General features: G+C 42.2%; 2 protein-coding genes across 7 annotated transcripts in view; one reads left to right on the top strand and one right to left on the bottom strand.

Moving 5' to 3' along the window:
* RHOQ (ras homolog family member Q) lies at window positions 1–20,340 on the top strand. Of its 2 annotated transcripts, none has more exons than XM_075496253.1 (5): window positions 1–142; window positions 279–337; window positions 16,097–16,261; window positions 18,976–19,071; window positions 19,805–20,340. In XM_075496253.1, exons 1-5 carry the CDS (start codon window positions 1–3, stop codon window positions 19,835–19,837), a joined length of 495 nt encoding a protein of 164 aa, XP_075352368.1. In that variant the 3' UTR covers window positions 19,838–20,340. The 2 variants fall into 2 exon arrangements, with proteins under 2 accessions (XP_075352368.1, XP_075352367.1); XM_075496252.1 differs by having other exon boundaries at window positions 19,801–20,340.
* Window positions 20,135–27,433, bottom strand: part of PIGF (phosphatidylinositol glycan anchor biosynthesis class F) — a 20,955-nt gene continuing 13,656 nt past the window's right edge. For 3 of the 5 annotated variants that reach the window (XM_075496248.1, XM_075496249.1, XM_075496250.1), the window contains exon 6: window positions 20,135–20,513. In XM_075496248.1, the coding sequence (XP_075352363.1) occupies window positions 20,400–20,513 (114 nt within the window). In that variant the 3' untranslated portion in view covers window positions 20,135–20,399. Of the gene's footprint in view, window positions 20,514–21,686; window positions 22,841–27,433 lie in introns of all 5 variants that reach the window. The other 2 variants (XR_012774818.1, XM_075496251.1) reach the window with 2 other exon arrangements.

Below are 27,433 nucleotides of genomic sequence, written 5' to 3'. Positions count from 1 at the left end.
ATGGCCCATGGCAGCGCGGCGGTCATGCTGAAGTGCGTGGTGGTGGGGGACGGCGCCGTGGGCAAGACGTGCCTGCTGATGAGCTACGCCAACGACGCCTTCCCCGAGGAGTACGTGCCCACCGTCTTCGACCACTACGCAGGTGAGCGGGCGGGGGGCCCGGCCGCCGGCGCTGGCAGCCGCCCCCCCCCCCCCTCCTCCCCCGGCCTCAGGCTGCCGGGGGGCGGCTCGGCCGGGCTTTGCCCCCCTTCACCCGCTGTGTTTCTCCCCCCTCGCAGTCAGCGTTACCGTCGGGGGCAAGCAGTACCTGCTGGGGCTGTACGACACCGCCGGCCAGGTGAGTGCCGAGCGCTGCCCGCGGCCCCCGGCCCCGGCCCCGGCCCCGGCCCCGGCCCCGGCCCCGGCCCCGCGGCGCTGCCGGCGCTGAAGTTATTTGCGGGGCTGCGGTCCGGGCTGGGTGATTCAGAGGCGGGTTGGCGGGGCGGGTTGGGAACACGACACGATTGATAAAACCCGGCTTTGAAAGAAAACCATCGATCCAGCCCTTATTCCCGAGGGCGGGCGGGCGGAGACGGGCTTTATTTTTAGCGGTGCGTGGCCGGCTGCGGGGGAGCTGCGGCCGGGGCATCGCCCGGCGCTGGGGCAGGCGGCGGGCCCGGCCCGCGCTGTGCCGGCGCTTGCAGCGCTCCGGGCCGGGCATCGCCCCGGGGCAGCCCCGGAGTGCCGGCCCTCCGCCGCCTCCCCGCGGGGACCTGCGCCTCGGGAACTTGCTGCCTCAAACGCGTCGGGTCGGAGAGAGACCCAGGCTGCCGCAGCTTGCCTTGTTTACGCTTTGCAGCTCTTAAATAGCTAAAAAGAGTCGTTCAGCTTAAAGGTGGACAATAACAAAATGTAATTCTCAGCCACTGCCTTTCAGATAACCTGGGTTTCTTCTGCTGTCCCAGGCAATTCAAGTGATTCATTTGGTTAGGATTATTACAGCCTGTTGTGAAAGATGCTCTGTCAGCATGTGTCTTAAGTTACTTTAATGATGGATAAAGTGCTTGATGTTTGGAGGGGTCGCTGCTGTAGTGCCCGCTGAAGGGCTCCATGATCCCAGTCACTTAATGTGACTGGGACAGCTTAATGTGCACGGCACCAGCCGCGGGCCGAGCACGGTCTCCTGGGCAAAAGTACTCCCAGCTCTCCAGAGATGCCTTATGGGAACAAAATAGCTTGCGAAGGGCCTGATCCTGGGAGGTGCAGGCGTCTCCCGAGGAGGTGTGGAGCATGTACGGAAATGCTGCGTGGGTTTTTGTAAAGTTGTGTATATTCCGTATATCAGAACTTCTTCTTGCAGCGTGAGCATGTGTTTTGGTCTCACATGACCTCAGACATGCTTCCTCGTTGTAAAGAGCAACTAGTAAGATAATCTCACTGGACTCGCATAGACTGAAGCCATATTTTTTAACCATGTTATTCCTATACTTAATTGAACAACTGCTGCCTAAATTAGTGTACCTTTTTGGGTCTGCATACAGCCGTAAGTAAGGGAAGCGGCATTTAACTGGTCTTTTATATCTTTGTTAGGCCTGAAATCAGTAACAAAATTAATTCCATGATAATTGCAGGAAACAGCCCCATTTCCAGAAAGCTGATACCTGAAGGGTAAGATTCTTCCCAGAAAGGCTGACTTCATGACTGTCATCTCACTGACGTAAACACAAACTAGTCAAATTTATGCCGATTAAGTGCATTTTTTTATTACTGTCATAGTCCTGTTTTTCAGTAGTAATTGGTTCAAAACACAGCTTGTAAAACATTGCTTAAGTAGGTTACCAAATGAGGATTTAGTGCTCAGGCAAATAAAGCATTTGGTTAACATGCTACTATTTTTCTCTTTTTTAATAATGAGCATTGGAAAACGTGAAAGCGACCCTAGCACTACTGTACATGTGCATGGCTTATTTGCGGATGCTGTCTCAAACTGCTTGTGCTGGCTTGTTGCTATTAATGGGCGCACGTGTTGTTAGCTCTGTGTAACCGTAACTCGGGTGGTTTTGTGGTATCCCACCCTGCCTGAATGTGCTGAGTACAAAACCGAGTGACCTTCGGCCTTCTCAAAAGCTAGTAAGGTAAACTGGCCGGTTTGCAGCCAACAGCAAGCGAGGGTATTCCTGTTATACTAAGACAAACTTTTCAGTGTGAAATTGTATACCCAGACGTGTAAAAAGTTGAGGTAAGCTCTTTTTTTTTTTTTTTCCCCTCCAAATTCTGAGAAGCTGAAATCTTAAGTTTGAATTACAGAGCAGTTTCTGATGTAGCCAGGACCAGATCTTGCTGGCCTAATTCAGAGGAGCCTCAGCTCACGCAGGGCGTTTTAATGAGGCTACCTTTACAAATATATCTGGTCTTGGCAAAACTCCCCTTTTAGTCAGACCTGTGGTGCTAATAAAATCTTTACCATTATTCCCATCCCACTTCAGCATGTTTGGGGAACTGGTGGGCATCTGGGGCTGCCCACAGGAGCCCCCTCCCAACATCCAGCACACCTAACAGGGGACTCTGTGTGAAGATGCCAGTCCAGCAATTTAATTCTTTTAGCTGCTTCATCAGAGAGCGTGCTGACAAGCCCATCTTCCCAGAGCTATGCCATAACAGAAAGCTTACTTTAAAGCTTAAATATATATAGTAAAGAGCAGAAAAGACATGAGTTGATGGTGCCTTCTTCGTGTTGAGGAAACAGCGTGCTGCATCTGGTGCATGCCTGCTGCTTGCACAGACTTCTGTATGGCTCGGATTCTTTGCTGCTCAAAGTTGGGATTTCTGTGCCAGCATCCATCAGTGCTTTTATTTCTAATTCTGTCATCCCCAAATAGTTTTACTGTAAAATACTGGCCTGATGGTATCATTTTATCAAAACTTGGCAGTGCGTGATCACTGTGATTCTAAGCAGTTCACAGTCTTCAGCGTGTTTATAGTCCCAGCTCTGGACAGAGTACATAGGTACAATCTACAGATCTGATTTCAGGGCAAGAGGAGTGAGGAGGTAAATGGAGGTTCAGACAGTGACCTACTCCAAATCCATGCAGGAAGCCCATAGCAGAGCAAGGATTAAAGACCTTTTGATTTCTAGCTGGTGCACAGCAGGCTGAAATACTGCATCGCCCTGAAATACTGACTTATCAGCCTGTGGGTCTCTAACTTGCGTGGTTATGTATTTAGCAACTTGTGACAGACTTCTCTTTGGCGGAGGATTTGCAAGCTTTTGAGTTCATGGCATCCAGTACTCATTTCTAGCTCGCTTCTTCACAACACACACAGGATCACGTGTAGTAACTATACCGATGACATAATGGCTGATAGCTTTGTGAGTTTAAAATAGGTTGAGAATAAATATGTTAAAATCCCATTTTTTCCAGGTTATATATAGCAAGGAAGAATGCCACTAGCGTTCACAAACTTCAGTTTATACGCAGACAGACCTGCCCCCCTTTGGGTGTGTGTGAGTTCAGGCAGGCTTTTCTCTGGCTGAAGATACTGAGGCCCTGGTTCAGCAGAAAATAGCCAGTACAGCTGCTGGGCAGTGGAGGCTCTTGGAGCCCGTTTGGGTTTGCAGCTGTGGAGGCGGGTGGGAATTCGGTGCCGGTGGTGCCCAAGAGGACATTCTTCCAGCAATTCCTCCCAGAGGTGGAGCTGGCAGCTCCTTTTAGCCTTGCTGCTGCACATAGCCATGCACTGAGACTGGGTGGGTTTGGAGTGGGTCCTGGTTTCCCCAGGAAGATGAGAGCTGTGGAACCTACCGACATCGCCTGGAGCTGGGAGCATCAATGCACTGGAGTTTAAACGTGAGGTGCTTGTGATACTGATGCTTGGATGCCTTTGGCTTTGCAGCAGCCTCTCTTGCTCTGGGAGACTAACTGTGCGTCAGTACTGCTCTTCATTGAGCAGGGGTACCTGGCAAAATCAGCCTGGGAAGAGAACTGTGGCTTCATCAGGGGTCTGTTAACTAACTTCACCGTGTTGGAGTGCTTTTGAACTAGGGACAAGTGATTATCTTGCATAATACCAAAATGATCTTCCATAATAGCGAAAATAATACTGCCAACTCTCATGATATTAAAACTTTTGGAGAAATGTCTGTAAGAACTAATGAAGAGGTGTGCTGCATGTCCCCTTGCCATGTCCCAAATGATCAGGATAAGTGGGAGGACATACAGGAGTTGCCTCTTGGGGATTTTGCTCCATATTGAAGGCTGCTGCTTAAAATGGCAGTTGGGGTCCATCCTCCTCTCAGTGCCTTTTGCTGTGGGGTTTTCATTCATGGTGTGCCTTTCCTCCAGTATGTGCTGACCATACACAGGTGGATGCCTTGCTCTGTTCCTGTGTCTTTGCTGTGAAGGACCGTCAGGACCTGGAGGGAGGACGGGGGGGATGCAGGAGCAGAGCCTGTGCTGCTCCTGCTGCCCCAGGAAGAGAGATGCTGCAGCATAGCGAGGCTGGCTGGTGCAGGTTTGGCACCAAGCCAGCATCTGGGCAGTGCAGAGCGGGGTACAGAAGGAGCAGAGTGAATCTCACTATGGTGCAGTGCCTAATAATAACATCTATATCCTTCAGCATCACTTACTGTGATGATACTAGCGTGGCCTGGTTGGACAAAGCTGAGGTAAACTGTTCCTTGGCTTTCCACTTTTATTTCTCTGCCTTAAAGGCCCTAATACATGTAGAACAAGCTGTAGGTCTGATACAATAAAGCTCTCGGTGCCTTCTCAACTGTCAGCAAAACTAGCCACAAAACATGCTATGCACAAGAGCAGAACAAACCACTTCTTGGTTCCTCTCAGCTCAGATACTGATGGCTACTTTGGTTGCAACCACAGCCGTCTTAATTCAGATACACTGTTTTTTTGGTTATAACGGAGGCCCTGATCTTAAAAGCAATTTTATATTAAAGTTGGTTGGGCTGCTGAAGTGCGTAAAGCTAACTCAAATATTAGCAAGATCAGTGCCTGTGTTAAGGCCAGGTGTAAAAACAAACGGTTATAACTGTGAATGTGCCTGTGGGAAAGAGAGGGGTGGAGGTGTGGTTATTAAAATGGATGGTCCCCAGATTTGCAGTGGTTGCTATAAATAAAACAAGAAATAGCAGTAATCTTTGTACTCCTTGCTGGCTGCTTGTCTCGGCCTTGGTCTAGCAGGTACCACTTCAGTATCCTACTGAAAGGAGAGGCAGCTGCTGATCATTTTGGCTGGACCATTGTGAAACAGAAATGTCCCTCCTCAGACCACATTACTCCCTCCGAGTTGCACCTACCACGCAGCCGTAGCGCCAGACGCAAGCCTGGCACATGCAAGCACGGTCTCACACAATGCGAAGCCTGCCACCCGTTACTGTAGAGTTGTGAACACCGAAACCAATAACGTGATTTTGGCAGACCTAAAAATGAAATGTTAGCAATTAACATCCTGTCCCCTTTCTGTCCCCCCCGCGCCTCCCTCCTCCCACATGCATTTTCCCTCGCTCCCTTTACATTGTCCCAGCCGAGCTGGCAGCTGGCGCTGGGAAGCTCTGAGCCCATGAGCTCGCTCCGGGCCGGCGTGCTGCTGGCCTATGAATAGCTCAGCCTCCGCTGAAGCTGCTCTGCGCTTCAGGATGTTGCCAGCCACGTAGATTTAACGGCTCTGCAGCAACAACTGGGTGTGTGCAGATAAAGTAAAAACGTGCGTAGATTCTCCCTTTGCAATTTAAGTTTTTCAGCGCAAAAGAAGGAGGTGAAGTGCCTGAGCTTACCGTCTCTGATGTCGAGAGTTCTCTAGACAAGTGTTTAAGCAAAGACAGGCTTTCCCTTTAAAAGGAAGGGGACTCGTACCTTCTGATTTGCTTTTAAAAATCACCTTCCAACAATAATAATCCCAGTGCAAAGCTTACATTCAAACGCCTCGCTGTGAGCTGTGACTCACACTTTGAAAGTGTTGTAGCTTTCCTAGAAAGACAGGTAAGTATTGTTATCGCCAGATGGGGAGTCTCGGGATGGGAGATGCTGCTCTCAGTTCCCAAAAGCATCCACTAAATACATGTTGGAAACTCAAGACAGTTATGTTTCATTTTCAGAGTGTCAGGAGTCCCACAGCACTTCTGAATAGCGGCACTGAGTTACGATAAAATCAAATGTAAGGGATGTGTTTGAAAACGTAGATCCAGAATGTCTTCGCCAAATTAACAGACCAAAGTAAAGAACCCAAAGCAAACCAAGGTTTGCTGAAACTTCAATTTTTGATATGTTAAAAGCACACTTTTATGAAGACTACTGATCTAGAGAGACTCTTGCTAAACATTGATTATGTGGTCAGGTAAAAATCCCTTTTCCCCGGGTTAAGAGTCAGTAGATATCCTTTAGTTTGTGTCAGAGTTCTCTCTGAATTTTACTCATTTATAATTTCTTCGAGGTACAGTGCCATCTTTTAATGCTATCCAAACATCACCAGCTAAAAAGGCAATACTGAATACAAGCAATAATGATTGCTCTTCCAGCACAATGTTATTGCATATCCTCTTCCTTCCTGACTTCGTTTTAAGACGGGGTGTGCACCTGCACTCATTTGAGTATTCTGCAGCTGTACTGCGGGAGGCAAGAGTGAGGGAATGGGACAACTGGGTAAGGTGGCATGAGCCGGCAGAGTTTTCCTGACAGAGAACATAGGAGACCCTGGGAATTTTTGGCAGGTCCATAGTCAGACTTCTTGATTGAAATCCGTTGCCTTTGCGAAGAGCTCTTTATATTTTGGTAAATATGAAAAGTATAAAAAATGCACTATTTTTCATTTATAGCCTAACTTCTGATTCATCCTCCAAACTACATCTTAAAACAAACTAAATATAATTTAGACTAGATCACTGCCTCTATAGCGCAGACCTACAATGCAAAAGGACTTATAATGTGTGTTTGGGTCTGATCCAAAGCTCTGTGTTAGCAGGCACCCTATTGCTGATTTCAGTAAGCTTAGTTCCAGTTCCTTTATTGAGAACACATGGACAAAGTGGATGTAAAACTTAACTTCAGCAATACCGAGGTTTTGTCAGTCCCAGGCATTCAGAATGATAAGTGAGCTATTCCTATCTGCAGACACCACTACCTAAAAAACCTAGGGCATCAAAATGGTTTGAGGCTTTTTCTTTTTTCCTTTGCTGGGTGTGGGTTTTCTTTAAGCCTTTGGGCTTCGTGTATTCAAGTTTTCCCTGTTACCTGTGAGGGACTAGAAATTTATCTTTCATTTAAAGGTGAAAAGGATGTGATTTTTCTTTCTGTGATCGTGAGACTCCATGAACCTGGCTTTAAGAAATAATATAAAGCACACTGATTCCAAATCCTGCAGTTCTATTGGGGAATTACAAAAAATGACTTTACTAAAATGGATGCTTTGGGACAGAGCTTCAGGACTTTTTTTTAAATGCCCAAATTAGCAGTTACATTTCTAACAAAACTGCCCCTCCTCTAATTAGAAAAACTGCAAAATGAGGGCAGAGAGGAGGGGAATTGCATCTTTTTACCGCTCCGTTCTGTGGTTTTATAAGCAGTCATTGGTTTGGACTGGTGACTGGATTATTTGTGTTAAGAAAAATGTGTCTGAATGCTACATGACACTTTCAGCAGTTCTGAGGCGGTCGTGTCATCTGACGCATTACCAGCTACTGTCCTCGGTCTGTTTTAATCCAGCTCTTGTGCTGCATCCATGTTGTGGCACATGTGCGATAATTCTTTGCGATGGCTGGCACTCGCTGGTGTGTGTATAAAAATGCAGGTGGCAGCATTATTCCCCAGAGCAAAGGAACATTTATCAGCATCCTAGGTGAGCTTATTGCTTCAGATTAATAAAACACAGACTGGAAGTGCCTCAGGCAGCTTGCGCTCTAAATTAGATGCAGCCATGAATGCTAAAAGATCATCTGTAGGACGTAATGCTAGTTCCTTGTCGGTCTGATTTCCAGCCGGGATGCAGAGGCGGAGTCAATAAGGGATGGATGCCAGGCATGACCTGGGCGGCATCTTTAGTTACAACCAACAGATAGCCCAGCCATGGGCAGTGAGATGGCTTACATATTCCCCACTTAGGAAAGAAAAACCGTAGGCAATTTTTCAACTGCCTTAACATCTGCTGCAGTGAAATTGTTGAGTGTTTTATCACATTCTTCAATGGAAGCTGTTAGCCCTGACAAATCGGGACTTGACGTAAAACGAGGTGCAGAAGACTCTTAGGAACTCCTTTAATTCCAGAAACTCTTTCACCATGATGTGTTTATTCAATGTGCACGATGGCACCGGTACTCTGGCATTTCATCTTCTGAGAAGTTGCGTGATGGGAATTAATCTTGAGGAGTCAGTGTGAAGGCTTAGTCTTCTGTCTTACAAAGCTGTTGCTCAACACTGGACTGAAGAACGTGCTTTTGGGGTTTATTTGTAAAAAGTGAAAGGGAATGGGACACCTAACTGATCAGCCTTTCTTGTCTGGGCAGGATTTATATAGTTAGTAAATGAAAAGACATGTCTGATATGATATGGATAGCTATATTAAACCAGTTCTATTTAACCAGTAGCTATATTAAACCAGTCTGTTTTCCCTGTGAGAACAGATTTATTGATGGTCATACTCTTCTGTGAAAATAAAGTGAAAGAACCCATCTTTCCAAAGAGCAAAATCCCCTGTGCCAGAGTGAATTTTATTTTTTTCCTTTGATTGCCCATATCTGAAAGAATGGAAAATCCTGATTGTTCATGTAGTCACCAAAACTGGGGTGAATTCCTTCCCTGGAGAAAGTGGAAGTCCTGTGTGGGAAGAGTGCTGTTCATAAGGTCACTGATGGTGAGAAAGGAACCGGCGCAGGAACGCGCTGCAGCCTTGTGATTTCTCATGGGTAAGGAGGGAAAGGGCTTGTCCATGGCACTCTCTCTGCCACTTCTTAGGAGCTCCATAGTGGATAAGCAACTGGTATAAGGTGTTTAAGTGAAACTGTGCTTGCCGATACTGCTTGCAGTCAGTTGAATCCATGTTCTGTTGTTACAGGCGCTAAAATAGTGGGTCTTACAGAGAAAATTCAGGGACTTCCACTTTTAGGAAACCACGAAGAAGCCAGCAAGTTGAAGTTCCTGTGGTGATGGAGAGGAGAGAGGGAGTGTTCTGTTGAGACTGTCTAGGGAAATAGTTTAGCATCACCACATGGCAAGATGTAGGATTTGGACAGTATTTAATTCCACATTAAGACTGGGATTTCTGATCACTTAAAGGCAATTGTGTGTATAATTAAAGGAATATTCTGTCCTTCTTGTCTCTAATGCTCTAAAATCCATCTTACTAGGCTCCATCTTCCAGCTAGTTATTTCTCTCTATACAGAAAAGCTTTTCAGACATGTAAGCAGCTGTACAGTCCTCAAATATGCCAGAAGGAAAGTTTTGTCAAAAAAAAAAATCATAATTCACAAACCCTGGGCTTTTTCAATCTATAATTCATACCTCCTTTGAACAGTCCTCCTCACAGGAATTTAGAGATGGATTTAGATCAGCTTACTTCATTTTTAGAATACAATGGAAGAGCACTTACCCTGCATTCTTGCAGCCTTTTCTATAAATTAAAAATAGATGCTGGGCCCAAATCGGCAGCTTTTTGCACTCCCTAGGAAACCTGTGTGACCAAGCCACAACAGGACAATTCTGGTTTCTTTAGCAATGTGAGCTGTATCCCCAGAAGCCTGTGAAGAGACAGAGGGTCTGTAGTGCACTTTTCCCCTGCAGCCAGGGAATAATCACCACATCTTGTTTTGCATCTTCAGAAGCTAGTGGCTATAGATGTAGGCGACGGAAAAATCAAACGTAGCGATCAGCATAACAGGGCTTGGGTTGCAAATTGGCCAAGCAGACGTTTTATGGCAATGCTGTGTCAGTCCAAATTGCAGCTTGCCAAATGGTCCTGCATTAGTGGTGCCTTGTGCGTGGCAGTGCCAGGAAGCCAGCGTCCTGGGGACGCTCCACCCTCCTTCCTTGCAAAGGGTTACAGCGTTATACAGCCCAGACTGAAAAAATTCAGAGTTTTTTTAGCCAGGGAAGCAATTTGTGCTTGGCACGGGGCAGTACAGACCACTTCCCTCTCTCCTCCCCCACCCAAGCATCTTGTAGAATCAGAAACCACAGGGTGATTCAGCAGGGTGAAGTCTGTTTCCTGGTGTGCTTCTGGAGTAGGCAGTTGCTCTTGGAAACTTTGCCTGGTGCTTATGGCAAAGCTGCAGGTCGGCCTTTAATTCCAAATAATGTGGGGGAGACGGCAGAATGTGTCCGCTGGGGTAACTATGAGCTGTTACTAAGTCCCTGGGGCACATGTTAGATACAACAGTTGTTACGGTTCACTTGTTATGTTTTCTAAAATATCACACGGGGGGCCTTCTGAAATAGAAATTTATTTTCAGGGAGGAAAACTATCAAAAATGCAGTCTTGAAGGATAACTTCGAAATGCACTTCAAAAATTAAAGCACAGCAATTCATATTGAGAGAGTCCTCACTTTCGACTGTGATTACCAAGCCCGACTATGAAACGGGTTAAAACTTTGGCTTTTAGCTGGGATTTTGCTCTGCAGAAACCAGCTAGTTACATATGTGTGCCTCACTGAGACCCTCTGAGCAGCAGTAGTGATTACCCTTCACTGCGTGAAGGTTGGATTCCTCTAGCAACTCTGCCTGATGTCTATTTTTGGCTTCCCCTCTAAAAACAGATGGTTGGGAGTGAGAACCTCCTCTTACGATTGCTGTTGTAAGCTGTGAAAGCAACAGATGGTTGCTAACACAGAGATCACAAACCTAGAGTTGTTGAGCTCCGGTTTTCCTTCCAGTGGTGCAAACTTTATTTTGTTCCCTCCCATCCACTTTATACCTTCTCAGAATAGAAAACAAATAGGCTTATCCTTTTGTTTATAGGAGCATGTCAGTATGATATAACTGGAGATGTATTGTTAAAATTTCATTCCTAAGCTGCAAAACACATAAAATCATTAACTACTTTGGTTCCATCAGAGTACAAAACACCGGGCCTGGATTAAAACATAAGCATGACACACCTTGCTCAGGGCCCCTGCCACAATGTTAATGACATACCAGAATTTGGTTTCTCCTACTTGCTTAAAAGACACTAGCCCTCATATTCGCAAGGAAAAAAAATCAAACAAACAGACCTAGGTTAACATCTTCTTCACTACCTGTAACAGCAGATCTGAGAGGTATGAATTTCCCCAAAGGTCTTCGTCAAGGCATGGGAAGGTATTGACTGCAAAGGTGACTCCTCTAATTGCCTTTCATCTCTCCAAATTGGATAGAGAGACCCTAATACCATTCCAGAGGAGAAAGAGGCCTGTGGTCTCACATTACTGGGAGAGGGTAAGGACCTCTGTCACCATCACTTTAACTTGGGCAGGGAGGAGCGTGATACCATAAAACAGGGGAGCTACAGAGGCTGTAGTACTATGGGATCTCAGTATGTCTGCACCTCTTATTTCAGTTTTCTAATAAATACAAGGAAATAATGCTTTTTGTGGGTCAAGAAGGTTGCCCAGAAATTATTAGACTTCACTTTGTCTTAGTTTATTTTTTTAAAAATACCCCACTGCACATAAGCTATGTACATCAAAGGCTTTTGGAGTGCTTTGGAAAGACTAATGCATTATTAAGGTAGCAAACCCCTACGGATGGGAAGATTCAAGTAGAGAGAGGATAATAATTTGCTCAGGGCTACATATTGTGTCAGTGGCAGAGTTAGGAATACAGTTTCTGTGTTTTAACTACGTGTCTCAGCTGATATCCATGGAATTGGGCAAAAGTATTAGTTCAAAATCAATTGTACAACTTGAAATATGGCACTGCATTCTGCTTTTAGTCTGAGCAAACCCCTGAAATGAAGAAGAATATAATGCTGCAGAATTGCAATACCATTCTTCAGTCTGCATAATACAAAAAGTTCGTCAAGACCTCTGTTTGAGCAGGTAAATGTCAGGAAAAGAAATAGCCAAATTTTGGACATGTTAAAACAAATCCACCTGAACATCCAAAATACAGTGAAAATCAGTGATTCAGTATTCAAGTACAAGGCAGCAGAAAATCTCAGAGAGGGAGATTATTAGGTACTGTAACATGGAAAAAGAGACCTAAAGGAGAGATTTTAAGGAGCTAAGATAAAGGCAATGCTAGACTTACCTGCAGAATATCAAAACTAGGGCAAAATGAAAATTTAAAAGTATGAATTTCTGTTCTCCCCTCTTCAAAACAAAACAAAACAAAACAAAAAAACCCAAACAGTCCTTCCCAGTTTGTAGTTGAGCAGCCAAGTCAAGTCATTAGTTCCCCCATCTCATCTCCTTTCCCATGTCTGTTCTGTATTGGCAGCTGTCCTGGTTTACCACAGAGATACTAGGTAAATGATGGACGGTGCTGCTGCAATGTCGTATCTTTTATAGGGATCACAGCTCCATATAACGTTAATTAAGCCAATATACTTGTGTCCAATTTTTTGAAAGTTATTATAACTCTCATATTTTCAGCATGTTTTTGTATCTGTATTCATCTGCTTCAGCAAACAGTGAACAATTTTGTTTTAAAGTCCAGAGTATGTTGGAGAATGAGCCATTTCACTATTACAACTTGGAGTTTTTGAGACTTGTACTGCATATTTCGATCCTTAGTGGCTTTCTTGCCCATCTTATTCACGTTCTTAAAATATTCCAGTTAAATTCTTTAAATATTCTTAATACCTAAGTATACACACAGTGCCTCCCCCAATTAGATTGGAAGTCTAATTGCTGTACAGCGTGGTGTGTACCTGCACTCAAACTGGAATTTATGTTGACTGGCTAGTATAATTAGATTTTGCCTTTGCATTTAATTTTCGAATAAACCACATTTATTTCCCTTACCCTAAATTCAGGAAATAAATTGTTGTTGAAGCAATCAGATTTTTCCAGGCTTCTCTAATACTCAGTCTAAATTCATTTGGTATTTCAGATTCTTCTACCAAGTGCAGCAGTTATTTAGGCCCAGTACATCAGAGGAAGTTTTCAGGTTTGATTGCTCTTTCTGAGGGGCTGTTGGGGAGCAGGAGGAGTCTTTAAGCAGAGATGACCTACTAGATGCTGGTAACATTTAAGCTAGGCTCTCTCTCTTAGGAGGACCCAGGACCAGTCTAATCATGTGGTGGGAGGCTTTATTAGAATTACCTGCCATTATTAGTATCAATATGAACCTAATTTTCATAGCACAGACAAGGTTTAAAGGAGAGCCTGACAGCACTGACTTGTTCCAAGCAGCAGAGTTGGTGGGTATAGCCAAATTCTTGTTAAGTAAGCGTAAATGCAGTGAAGTCACTGTAGTGAATACCACGTACGTCTTTGGCCGGGGTACATGATGTATCCAATCACACTGTACTTGCCTTCAGTTTAACTTCTTAATTACACAGGATGGACCCACAGCTTGCCCAGTGCAGACGGGACAGGGTATAAATCAAAAGGCATATAAATAGATGCAGGGGCAGGAGAGGAGTTAGGCAACGCGCACGCCTTAAAAAGCAGTAACGTTGCTCACTCCCAGATGACTGCTGATGAATACGTGGGAAGTAAGGTGCAGTACCAAGATGTGGCTAAATGTACAAGGATTTGTATCCAATGGGATTTAAAAAGATAAACTAAATACGAAAGTTTTGAAGTAAACCATGCAAATGTAACTCGGCTTTGAGATCAGAAAATGATTAGTATTCACTATGAATAAAAGGTCTGTCTGTAATTTGAAATGGATTAACTAAAGAGATATTTTAAGGTCAATGGACTAACAGTAACTTCTGGTGACAGTGAAATGTTTTCTCCATTCCAGCGTTTAATGCAGACAGTGTTCTAGTTATTGTAACCCAGACTAAGATTTTTAGAAAATCTTGAGTGTAGTGAAGGCAGCTCTTTGGTGGTAGGAACAAATTATGACTTTAAACTAGATTTTTTTTTTTTAAGAAAACCTGTTCAGTAATACTCCACATAGGACTTAGTAGAGTTGAATTCGAGACCAACTGATGGATCTGCCTGCGTGTTCTTGCATGCAGATTTTGTACTCCAGGGACCAGTGTAATTTGCAGTTGGGAAGCTTCTTTTAGGATTTTGATCTCCACCCCAGAAAACAGAGTGGCAACCCTGAGCAGGATCTAACTATATTCAGTAGTAGAAGTGAAACATAAAATACATGCTTAAAAAAAGAATTGAATGTTGAATAATTTTGAGTTGCTGTTGTGATGTTCTTAAAGTTATTTCTGCTTTCTATGATGGACGTCCACAGATGTGGAAGAGACACGGTTACTGTTTTTTTCTTTTGAATCAGGATAGGAGCCTGACACTGGCAGGGAAACAACTGATCTTCACAAAGGCCTGTCAAATGTTGTAGTTTCACAGTAGTGTCAGTTACTGTGGTTGTGAAATTGGGATCCCATGTTTACAGCTAAGCATGCTCTAGCCTATTGACAAAACTGTAGAGTACACAAGACTGGCAGTAGAGTGTATAATCAAAATGGCACATGAGAATACTGATTACAGATAAGAATACTGTGTAAATAGACACCGAAGAGTACTGGCCAATGGTCACCTCCTTGCTAGTGCAGAATCTCGTCTAGTGCTTGTCTTTTCTCCATTTCATTATGAGGGTAACGGCCCTCTTCCCATAGCTGTTGACTTCCAAATTAAAAGATGGGTCTAGCAGAAACTGTTCTGAGGAGGTTCTCACATGTTTTCTGAAATTATAGTGACATCATCTTTAAAACTTAACAATTAATCAATGAAGGGCTCTTTTGAGGGTGCAACTATAGGCTAATAATCTGGTAATGTGACTGTTGCCAAGGAAATGAAAATTTAATTTTCTGGCTCATTTAAAACATGGAGTTGAATTACATTTCTGTCTCTACATTTAATGAACAAATCGTTCCAATATTTGTGAGATTTAATTAAGATGGGGAGCTTACATGGGGAAGAGGGAGGCTGCTGAGGCAGCCATAATAAACTGGTGTTTCTTGTGGAAGAGGAGGCATAAAACCAGCATTCTTCACTGTCTCCGCAATGCCTGGGCTCAGTCTTAGTTATCTGTGTTTCAAAAAAAAAAAAAAAAAGCCTAAGGTAGGAATGGTAAGGCATTGGTTCACTGGCATAGACCAAAGGAAGCCTTGCAGAGAGAAGCTGGGGCACGTTCCCTCCTGCTCTTAGCTAAAAAATATGGCAAAATCCACTTTCTGTCTTGCTAGAGAGAACTCTATTTTACAATAGGGACAATGCTCCTAGGTACCTCTGTTGCCACGGTATTGTATGCCCTCGCAGTAGGACTGGTGGCTTTAAATGCTATGGCTCTAAATGACCCAAATAATAATCTTTTCACACTTAACTTCCCTCCAAAAAGGGCAATAATGTTCACCTGATAGTGTTCTTGATCCTTAATGTCTATTCCTTCCCACTCTTTGCTGGGCTTGCTTACAGAAAGCAGAGTCTGGACAAAAGACGTCCCTTCTGATCCTTACTTTGTCTGCCCTGATCACTAGCAACAGGACAGTAAGGTTTCTAAGAGACAGAAAGGAAATTCTAAGGAGGGCCTTAAATATCACCTCTACATATGATCCAAAAGAGAACATTTACGTACATTAAATAGCCTTAATATTGCCTAGCTTTGTATAACCTGGATGGCTCTATAGCAGTCACATCTGCTTATTTCTCTTTGGTCAAACAAATGCTAACCTTTGATCTGCAATTATATTTGAACAATAAGCCTTTTTTTTTTTCCTTTAAGTGAAAACTTTTTACAGGGTAGTCTTCTGTATATGCTCGTACAGAAGTAAGCTTCTATCAGTATTAACAGACTTTTCAAAATATTTATATTTGCATATAGTTACACTCATAAGCAGATTTTGCTCTAACAGCCACACTAACTAACCCGGAATGGTTGTAAACATTCAGAAAGTTTGCCTCAATAAAATTCCTGAAATATGAATACAGTTTCTGAATATAACTGCTAAAATGAACAAAATACAAGCAACAATTTAATATTGCAGATAACAGAATTTTTCTTTCTCAGGAAGACTATGATCGTCTGAGACCTTTATCTTATCCTATGACCGATGTCTTCCTTATCTGCTTCTCAGTGGTAAACCCTGCTTCATTTCAAAATGTGAAGGAAGAGTGGGTACCGGAGTTGAAGGAATATGCACCTAATGTTCCCTTTTTACTAGTAGGAACACAGGTATATCTGGTTCTGTTCTACTTTATTTAAACAATTCAGATCATTGTATGGTGCCTTTTCTTTGGGCTGGAAGTTCAGGCCTGACAGGACCTGAGCAGCACCTCCTCCTGGCTTTGGAGGAATGACCCTAACAAGTGGCAGAAAAACCTAGATCTGGGTTGTTCTCTAATGAGCTGCCTCCATTTTGATAAAATATATGCATTGTAAACAGAGTGGCAAGATTGGCTGTCTCTCTCCATGTGACTTTCTATAGAGTCATGGGACTTATGGAATAAAATTGTTCATACCCATGTTACTGGAATTACTTGGGTCTACAGCTATTAGTCATATCCAGTATTTGCTGAAGCAAAGGAGCAAGGGGAGAAGTGAGAAAGGGAAGAGGCCTGCATGGATGAACAAGGAGCTCCTGGACAAACTCAAACACGAAAAGGAAGCCTACAGAGGGTGAAAGCAAGGACAGGTAGCCTGGTAGGAATACAGAGAAATTGTCCGAGCAGCCTGGGATCAGGTTAGGAAAGCTAAAGCCCTGATAGAATTAAATCTGGCCAGGGACGTCAAGGGCAACAAGAAAAGCTTCTATAGGCACATCAGTGAGAAAAGGAAGACTAGGGAAAATATGGGCCCTCTCCAGAAGGAAACGGGAGACCTAGTTATCTGGGATATGGAGAAGGCTGAGGTACTCAGCGACTTTTTGCCTCAGTCTTCACCGGCAAGTGCTCAAGCCACACCACCCAAGTCACAGAAGGCAAAGGCAGGGACTGGGAGAACAAATAACTGCTCACTGTAGGAGAAGATCAGGTTCGAGACCATCTAAGGAACCTGAAGGTGCGCAAGACCATGGGACCTGATAAGATGCATCCACAGGCCCTGAGGGAACTGGCAGATGAAGTTGCTAAGCCACTATCCATCATATTTGAGAAGTCGTAGCAGTCTGGTGAAGTTCCCACTGACTGGAAAAGGGGAAACATAACCCCATTTTTAAAAAAGGGAAAAAAGGAAGACCCAGGGAACTACAGGCCAGTCAGTCTCACCTCTGTGCCCAGCAGGATCATGGAGCAGATCCTCCTGGAAACTATGCTAAGGCACATGGACAATAAGGAGGTGATTGGTGACAGCCAGCGTGGCTTCACTAAGGGCAAATTGTGCCTGATGAATTTGGTGGCCTTCTACGACAGGTTGGTGCACTGACATCATGTACCTGGACTTGTGCAAAGCATTTGATGCTGTCCCGCGTGACATCCTTGTCTCTAAATTGGAGAGACATGGATTTGACAGATGGACCACTCGGTGGATAAGGAATTGGCTGGACAGTTGCACTCAAAGAGACTCGATGTCCAAGTGGAGACCAGTGACAAGCGGCGTTCCTCAGGGATTGGTATTGGGACCAGCGCTGTTTAACATCTTTGTCAGCGACATGGACAGTGGGATTGAGTGCACCCTCAGCAAGTTTGCTGACAACACCAAGCTGTGTGGTGTGGCTGACACGCTGGAGGGAAGGGATGCCATCCAGAGGGACCTTGACAAGCCTGAGAGGTGGGCCCGTGCAAACCTTATGAAGTTCAACAAGGCCAAGTGCAAAGTCCTGCACATGGGTTGGGGCAGTCCCAAGCACAAATACAGGCTGGGCGGAGAATGGCTTGAGAGCAGCCCTGAGGAGAAGGACTTGGGGGTGTTGGTTGATGAGAAGCTCAACATGACCCAGCAATGTCCACTTACAGCCCAGAAAGCCAACTGTATCCTGGGCTGCATCAAAAGAGGTGTGACCAGCAGGTTGAGGGAGGTGATTCTCCCCCTCTACTCTGCACTCATGAGACCCCACCTGGAGTACTGCATCCAGCTCTGCGGCCCCCAACATAAGGACACAGATCTGTCGGAGTGAGTCCAGAGGAGGGCCATGAAGATGATCAGAGGGCCGGAGCACCTCTCCAATGAAGGCAGGCTGAGAGAGTTGGGGTTGTTCAGCCTGGAGAAGAGAAGGCTCCAGGGAGACCTTATAGCAGCCTGCCAGTACCTGAAGGGGGCCTACAAGAAAGCTGGAGAGGGACTTTGTACAAGGGCATGTAGTGACAGGACAAGGGGTAATGGCTTTAAACTGAAAGAGGGTAGATTTAGATGAGACAGAAGGAAGAAATTCTTCACTGTGAGGGTGGTGAGGCACTGGAACAGGTTGCCCAGAGAAGCTGTGGATGCCCCATCCCTGGAAGTGTTCAAGGCCAGGTTGGATGGGGCTTTGAGCAACCTCGTCTAGTGGAAGGTGTCCCTGCCCATGGCAGGGGGGTTGGAACTAGAAGATCTTTAAGGTCCCTTCCAACACAAACCATTCTATGATTCTATGAATTTCCTCTTGATTCTTGTGGGCAGTGGACTGGGCTTCAATTACAAAGTGACCCATATGTTGGTAATATGTTTGGGTTAATCTTTCTGCCACTGCTGGATATACATTCTGGTATTCCAAGATGATCACATGTAATTGAAGAGCTGAATTACAGAATAAACGTTTGTTCCTTCTGGATTAAAGGTAGTAGTTCACAGCTTAAATTTCCAGGGCTTTTGGATCAGGAAGGGTCCACGATCTGAATCATGACATGACTCCATTTTTATACACGTAATACTCCATTAAATAAATAATTGTGCTTTAAAAAGAGGGTATCATATAGCCTGCTGACTTTTGTTTAGAAAGAGTATTCCAACATGACTGCAATCTTTCTTGCTAGATTGATCTTCGTGATGACCCAAAAACTCTGGCAAGACTGAATGATATGAAAGAGAAGCCCATATCTGTGGAGCAAGGACAGAAGTTAGCGAAAGAGGTAAACTGGATACTCCTAAATGAAACCAATTAGCAAAGAAGCAAAAAATCCTATTTCCAATTGACTTTTTCTTCCTTTACCACTTTGCCCATTTCTTTTACGAGTCAACTCATGACACCTTATGACTGGTTACCAGTTAACAGTATTTACTTACATTGTTGAATACAGCTAACAAGCAGACCTGTGTAATAGCACTTCCCTCTTAGTAGTAGTTCTAACTTTCTGTGTAGACACTCGTAAAAACTACATAAGCATTAGTCAGACAGAATTAAAATCACAGAGTGGTTGAGGTTGGAAGGGACCTCTCCTGCTCACACAAAATGTTGGAAGCATCTTAAAGGACTTATCTGAGAATGCTATACTACCATTTTAACACACTGCATGGATAATGCTTATCAGGACACTTATTTATAGAATCTGATTTTTGAAACATAAATTGGTCATGTAATTCTGTAATTCTTTTTTGCTGTTTAATTATCAAAAATGCCTTAGGACCCCACTGCCAATCCAAAGAGCTTATTTAATATGCTTCCTTTATAAACCAAACCAACTTAAATACATTCCAGATCCTTGGCCAAAAGACAAATCATCTTTTCTCCTACAGGGGGATGCACATGCAGATAACTTTTCTAGATCACAGCCAAACATTGTGATGTCACTATAGAAAAAAAAATGCAGAAGTGCACAGCTGAAATATATTGCTACTGAATTAACTTATTTTCTTGACAGATAGGAGCCTACTGCTACGTGGAGTGTTCAGCTTTAACACAGAAAGGACTGAAGACCGTTTTTGATGAAGCTATTATAGCCATTCTAACTCCAAAGAAACACACAGTGAAGAAGAGAATAGGCTCAAGATGCATAAACTGCTGTTTGATCACGTGAGATACATTTGACAATGGCCAGGCTTACTGTGAAATTCTACTGAATTTAAATACAATGCATTAAGTACACAGCGAACTTGTTACAGGTTTGAAAGCTAAAACTACGATTCTGCCTTCTACAACCAGTGAAATCCAGAGGAATAAAATCAAACTCGAACTTGTAATAAGAAGCCAACACATCTGTTACAAATATTTTATTCAGACTGGAAGGTACAATCTCTCAGGGTTACATAGTCTAGAGGAAGCAAAAACTGCACCATGCTCAAACGGCATCTATGTGATTTTATTGAGTGGAGATGCTTGGCCTGAAATACTCTAAATAAATTTGGATAGTCTTCTGCTTTGACTATACATATATCTCTCTCTCTCTCTTAAAAAAAAACAACTTTTGCACAGTCTGTATGGAATCTGCACAAAGAAATACCTTGTCTCTCTTTGCTCCAGTTATCTGCTTTTGTATGTAAGCTGCTTCCGGTTCCAGTGTATCCACAGAGGTGCAATAATCAGACCAGCCATATAGCCAAAGGTAGCTCCGAGGGAACAGGAAATGGGCCATACCTGAGGGGAGACACAAGGTAAAAGCAGACAATGAGGAAAATGTTTGTGGTTTTTTGTACTTTGTGAGCACAAATTCTCAGTGTAATCTAGGTAACTGAAAGACAGTACAGTCTTACTCTACTTTAAAGCTTGATGTGCTTTCCTAAAAATGCCAAAAGTGTAACAATCATCTTCATAAACACTAAATGCTGTTGTACAGTTTTTAATTAATATGCATTAAAATGTAACCAGGCTTCTGGCTATTGCAGACTTCAGTTCGATATTCCCAAAACTACGTGAAAAAACTTACAAGTATTTATATCCCCTGAAGTGTTCAGCTAACTTAACTTCCTGTTCTGCTGCACACGCTTGGAAACCTACAGATTTCTTGGCGATTTCTCCTTCCAATCTCTCATGGAGTTCTAAAACTTTTAGAGGTGTGTATAAATGAACTAATACTCAAATAAGGCCAGAGACTGAGATGGATAGAGGGTTTTTCTTTCTTTTTTTTTGTCTTGAAAAGTAGGCAAAGGGATGAATTTCGCTCTGGCTAGCAGTAGGGAGGGAACATAAAATTTGGAAACTGACTGAACATCTTGCACCCAGTTCAGCAAACATGTAGTAAGCCAGTTATGTTAAAGAGAGCTTTAATTATAAGCTCTATTTCCTAGTATAAGAACAGGGAACTGACTCAATACAGCTGACTCACTCTCACAAACCATCTAGTACTGAGGCAAAGAAGTAATGGGATTCTCCCCCTGCCCCCCTTTTTTTTTAAATTGGTATTGATTTGCAGGGAGGAGTGGCCAAAACAAAACCGCCAGTCTGTCCTCAGATGTAGCTTATATTACCAGTCAACTACATACTGCATTTGATGAAAGTCTCAAGTTGGTTATTACAAATATTTGTTGTAGAATAAACTGAATTCCTATCCCTCTTCAAAATTCTCCTTTGCATTTTCTTTTTGCAAGGGCAGTTTTGCACTTCCTGCTGTACAGTGCATGTTCCTGAAGCAAGTACAGACTGCACTCTCCTATTTTTTTAATTTTTAAATTAAGAGGGATATTTCCGCCCTCTGTAGTACTTGAGACTGAGAAATGCACTAGACTTTAAAGAAAATATCCACATCTCAGTGTCCAGCCTTCTGTTCTACTTCATTTTGACTTGCAATTCATGAATATCAAATGAACTTACTCTTAATGGTACTGGTTCCTCCTTTCATTCATTTTCCTAGCTCTGATTCTTCTCTTTACTTCATTATCACTTGGGAAAATATATTCACATCCTTTGATCATGGGAATTTTAACTAGGAATAAGAGTAACATACTTTGTCCTCTGCTGTTTCATCTTCACATTCCTTAGCATTTGCAGTTTTATATATTATTTGGAGGTCTTAAGGAGTGTAGCAAAGATGACTATAAACAAGGTGCCTTAGGTACTCTTTATTGACCTTGTTTCATTCTTCCATTTCTGGACATTCTGTCTCTGCTACTTGTTTTTGTTGCTGAATATTTTGGCTGTTGCCTCTCAAACCAAAGACTTGCTTGTTTTCATTCATTTAACAGTGGTATTGTAGATCTTCTATAAAAAGCCTTGAGATGCTTTAGCATGGTAAGGTATTATGTATATTTAAAACTCACATGAGTTTGTGGCCTTGGCTAAACTTATGCTTCAGGTGGATCTTTTCGACTTTTAAATGAAATGTAATTAAGTTATTTCTAGCATTTTGCATATTACACATGTTTAAAGGACAAAACAATAAAAAAGTCCCTGCAACCCCAGCTGCTCACTCAGTAATGTTCAGTTGGAACAGGAGTCGTCCTTAATCCACTGATGAAATCAAATTCCAGTCTAGTATCCACAAAACTATGGACAGAGGCTTCATAACTCAGCGGTCTTTTTACATCAAATTCTCTGAGTGATCAGTGATCCTTCATTAAATTTTACCTACATTAGGTGAATCTGTAGTTGCCTGTTTGCTTTTCAGAAGTATAGGTGGATGTTGGACTCAAAATTTTTCATGTTCCCTTAACTAGAGAGTCGATATCCCTGATGACCCATTGACTCTCTGTCTTTTGGTATGTTGTGTATAGCGGGCAATTGTCGGTACGATTAAAAGGATCTCTGATGATTGTCGTAGCTTCTTTTATCTGACTGAACTGCAACTTGGAACATGGTTCATCAATAGTTATGTAACTTTTAATATTAATTCTGCCTCTGTCTGTCTTCCAAAACATTCAATTTTTGCTTTGCTTTTTAAAAATCACTGTTACCTTACAGAAGTTTCAGACTGTCTCAATTAACACATGAGTGTCTGACCTCTGAAATCCAACCCTCACCAATGGCAGCTGGCAAAGACAGGCGGCAAAGGGAAGAAACCATAAAACACTCCATCTTACTGTCTATGAATGAGACAAAAAAGAAACACCACCTCATCCCTTCTAGTGGCATAGAACAGAAGGGTACTAGGCCAGATACTCATTCTTCTTATGCTGGTCACATGGCCCAAAGTAGTTCTGAAGGCAGTTTGACTGGCCTTTTGAAAAATCCCTAAGCACAGAAGCTCCTGGACTTAAGAACGCTGCTGTCCTTATGCTGTTTTCTCTAACCCTCAAGGCAGGACAAAAACCCCCTAACAAACAGGTAATGATAGTAGTTGTGCACTTTTTGTTCTTGACTGGTGGCCTTCAGGCTACATATAGCCAGATGCACCCATGGGTATATCTAAAGCAGCAAGTTATCAAAGACAGATTAAGATGTGGCTCTTAAGCACATCAGCTGCACTAAAATAACAGCCCTTGCATATGCTTTTTGTCTGTCTATGAAAGTGGGTTGCTTTATTTTGCATTAGCTGCTGGCCTTGTTTTTCTGAGACCCAATCACTTTCTGCTGGACCTTTTTAAATGAATTTGACTTGCTTGATCAGCCTGCTTTTTCCGTGTCTTTCATATTATCTCTTAAACTTGGTTTAGGTTCCCTGACTTGGTATGAACTGCCTCTAAGTGATAAAAATCTAAGCAGCTAATATCCATCTGCCCGTTCTAAGAGATTCCATTCTGCTTGTTTAAAGTATGCAACTTGTAATACACCCCTCTCATCCCCTGAGAACTATTCAGCTCAGTTTCTCCTACTTTATGCACCCTTCTGCTGTGAGGAAGCTGACATATCCTACCCCAGTACTGATGTCATGTGTAGGCTGGGTCAGCAGTAGGGGAATAAGATGTTAGGCAACATCGCCTAACTGCATTCTTTTGAGAGGGAAGAAGGTTGATCTGGAGAGAAGAGTGTGGGGAGCACAGGAGACAGGACAGAACATTCTTCAGGAAACTGTCATGAAATGTCTTGTCTGTCCCAGCAGCTGGGAAGCATCAGCTACAAGACCTAAACTGACATAAAGAGTCAGTTTACATATCAAATGCATGTGGAAAAGGGCAATTTTAACAACCTGTATACGATTACTAGGAATCTGAACAGCAGCTTAGCAAAAACAAATCTCCACCTACATGCTTAACAAGCACAAGAATTGCATTTTAAGGGACAGAGCATGAGCCAGTGGTTAATGCAAAATGATCCTGACTTCTGCTATTTAAATTTTCTTTTTGCCTTTTCTTTTCATCTGGCAGCAGTGATAGGACTTAGAGATTTCTTTAGGCTAGCTAAATAGACACTGCAGAACTGCAAGGTTTCTAGTATATATTAGAACTAATTTTAAGAATAAGGACTCAAAATAGGAATTGCCAGCCTTTTGGGACACAAATGAGCTAGTTTCCTCAGCGCTCTTTAGCACACCTATGAACTGATGTGAGAATGCTTAGCATACTGCATGGAAAGCAGAGCGTGTTGCAGGATCCCAGCAAGGTATCTAGCTCTGCTGTACTATACATGTAGCTAGTTAAACCAGAATTCTGACCGCATGACAGTTTTGCCATCTATTCCAAGTCTGTAACTTGCATCCCATGCAATGGCAATTACATAAACATTGATAAGGACATAAAGGCCAGATTCTTATAGGCCAGAGCAGCAACACCTTAATAAAGTTTTTAAAGATACTATAAAGTAAGCAGCTGACTGCTGGAACTTTAATTATACAAATGCAAATAAAGTGGGGCAATCTACTGCACTTACTTTTTTTTTGTAAACTCGTCCCATTCTTTAGATGAGTGCTTTTCTCATATTCCTAAACTTGATTTTTTTGTATGCTTACTACTTCAAAAGATCCATTTCTGACTGTCAATTGGAAAGCTATGTAATAATTTTTGTTTCATTTTAAAACTGAATAAATGAGCACAATTACTTTCCCTCCCTGTTTCTAACACGCCTTAAATTCCTGATTGTTTAGTCTGTACTGTCTTAAAAAATTCAGTACATGCCTTTAATCTATTTTGGTTGCATGCACATGTTAACTAAAAGTGTCTTATCATATTGTACAGAATACGTGTGTTGACAAGCACATGCCGAGAAGAAGAAAGTGTGAGGTTTTCTTCAGGCTGGCATTTGTAACTAGAAGTTGGTTTTATGGATTTGTGTTCTAAATTATAGCAAACATAACTGCCTTTTATCTCACCATTAAGGTTTACATTAAGAAAACATATCATTAAATAAACAATGATAACCACACTAAAGTGGAACAAGCTTCTACCTCTGTTTAAAAAAACTCAAACACTGGATATTATCCCTTCTACTCACATAAAGCAACTTCTTTTACAACAAAACTTTCACAGTGGGTAGTAGATCCAAAAGCAAATACAAGAAGGAAGCTCTCTGAGCTGTGTTAAGAATAACAAAGTAGTGTGAAAGTTTATAGTCCTATTTCAGCTTACTCAAGTAACCACCAAGAACTGTACCCAAGATTCTCCAGATTATTTTTCAGGTTACAAATGTCTGAGAGGTATCTAGGCTAATATTTACAATCACATTGGCTAAATTACATGGCAGTCAATCAACTCATTTGAGTTATATCAGCACTACCTATCATGTTTGTGGTATCCAGTATAAAGTGGGAACACATCAATTTTCCTTTTACCTAATGATATGAAAACACTGTAGGCAGAATATTGTTTCAAAGTCACTTTTTATCATTAGTAACAGGTACTACAGATCAAGATTATGCTACAAAAAAACCCCAGATGGTTGGGCATGCACACAGTAAATCCAGGGACATGTTTTAAAAGTTTGTTATCAAAACATGCAATAAACCCAGGAACCTCACAATTTCCAAAATTTAGTTGTTGTCAATGTCAAATGGGGTGTCTGGAATACTAGTTTCACTGCATATAAAGCATGCTGATAAGGTTTTGGGCTTTAATTATACCATCTTGTTCTGCAACTAAATTACCTCAGGCTGAGCAGAGAAAGGATGTGTCACAATGTGTCTAGTAACACCTAAATGATCCCGTTCTGTTTCAGTGGTGGTGTGCTTTAAGGTGCCACTTCTCAGATGACGCATGAAGCCAGGATCCTAATCATATGTGGTTATTAAAAGAACACCATCAACTTGAAATAGGCAATCTGAAAAAACTGAGCAACTGTAACAAAGGAAGTTATTTTCTATTTCTTTGCTAGAACTGTCCAACTAACTGTACCCCACTGTGCACCAGAGGGCTAGAGGGAACTAGAGATGGATGTACAACTCTTTTAAACGTTTTGAACATCGTCTTGAATAGCCTTATTTAAATGATCATAATTAAATGTTGCAAACTATTTTTAAAATTGTTTAAGAATTAGATACTAATCTCAAAACATTGGCAAAATTATTCTACCAGTCTGACGCTTGTAATAAACTGAAACATGTCTTACAGAGTAAGTCTTTAAAAGTTTGGGGGTTTTTTGGTGTTTTTGTTTGTTTGTTTGTTTTAAATACAGAAATGTAACTACTGTAGAGACTAACTTGCATTCCTGTAAGGCAACTATCTTTACCTTTGTCTGAGATAGGCTTAATTCTGCAGACCTATAACCAGGAACAACCATAGAGTAGGCCTCCCTGACCAACTGTTTTGCATAGTTACAAAATATTTTTTTCTGAAAACTAGCAGAGGGGCAATAGGCATGGCCAAATTATGTTAAAAAGTTACTTTAAGAACCACAACAGAACAATGAAAAACAATGAATCATCAGGATACCGACTGACTTTCAGCAATATATTTTATACTTCTAACAGAAATGCTTTATATATTTTTCATTTCCATTCTGAAACATTATTCAGATAATTAATGTAATTTTATTTCCAAAACAATATTCTGTTCCTGTTAAGTAATATTTACTTAGCATAAAAGTTGTTGTGTGCTAAAAAATGCATTTTACAGTATTATTTTTAAATGTAGACAGGCCCACTAATCTGGATATCCCCTGTATGAGATATTTTTCAAACATAAACATGGAAAATAAAGTGAAGATTTTTCTGAGACATCTGTATTTATCTTGGTTTTGTTGTGTGTCACAAGAGGTATGCGTAAAGAACCAGTATGTTTTATTTGGTTTATGAATAACTCAGGATGAAGTAACATTTTGGTTTTAGCCATTAGCACATGAATTGGAACTCCTGATGATGAATTTCATACCAAGTTTACTCCACAGAAGTCTGAAGTACTTTGAAGTAAAGCCAGATTCTAGTGAAAGATATACAAGACATATTGACATCTGATTTTTCTGATCAGGTAAGATATAGGTAATGATACTACAAACTTCTCAGCTTCTACTAATACATCTCAACCATGATGTAAAGAGATGACTACCATATAATTTTTCAGTTCTTCTATTAAGATTGCAGGAAAACATGCTAGTCCCAATACAGACAGCTAAGGACTGGGAAATAGATTAGCAAAAAATGAACCTAATGTTGCCCTCGATTGCTTTTTCTTTTAAGGCCACAAACCAGCAACAAAGTGACATCAGAAGAACTGCCATATGTATCAGTGTGCCAATTCAGACAACAGGTGCCTTAC

This window comes from Mycteria americana, chromosome 3, assembly GCF_035582795.1.
Source record: "Mycteria americana isolate JAX WOST 10 ecotype Jacksonville Zoo and Gardens chromosome 3, USCA_MyAme_1.0, whole genome shotgun sequence".
NCBI lineage: Eukaryota > Metazoa > Chordata > Aves > Ciconiiformes > Ciconiidae > Mycteria > Mycteria americana.
The sequence above is the reverse complement of the archived record's forward strand: the minus strand, read 5'-3'. Positions and strand labels throughout refer to the sequence as shown.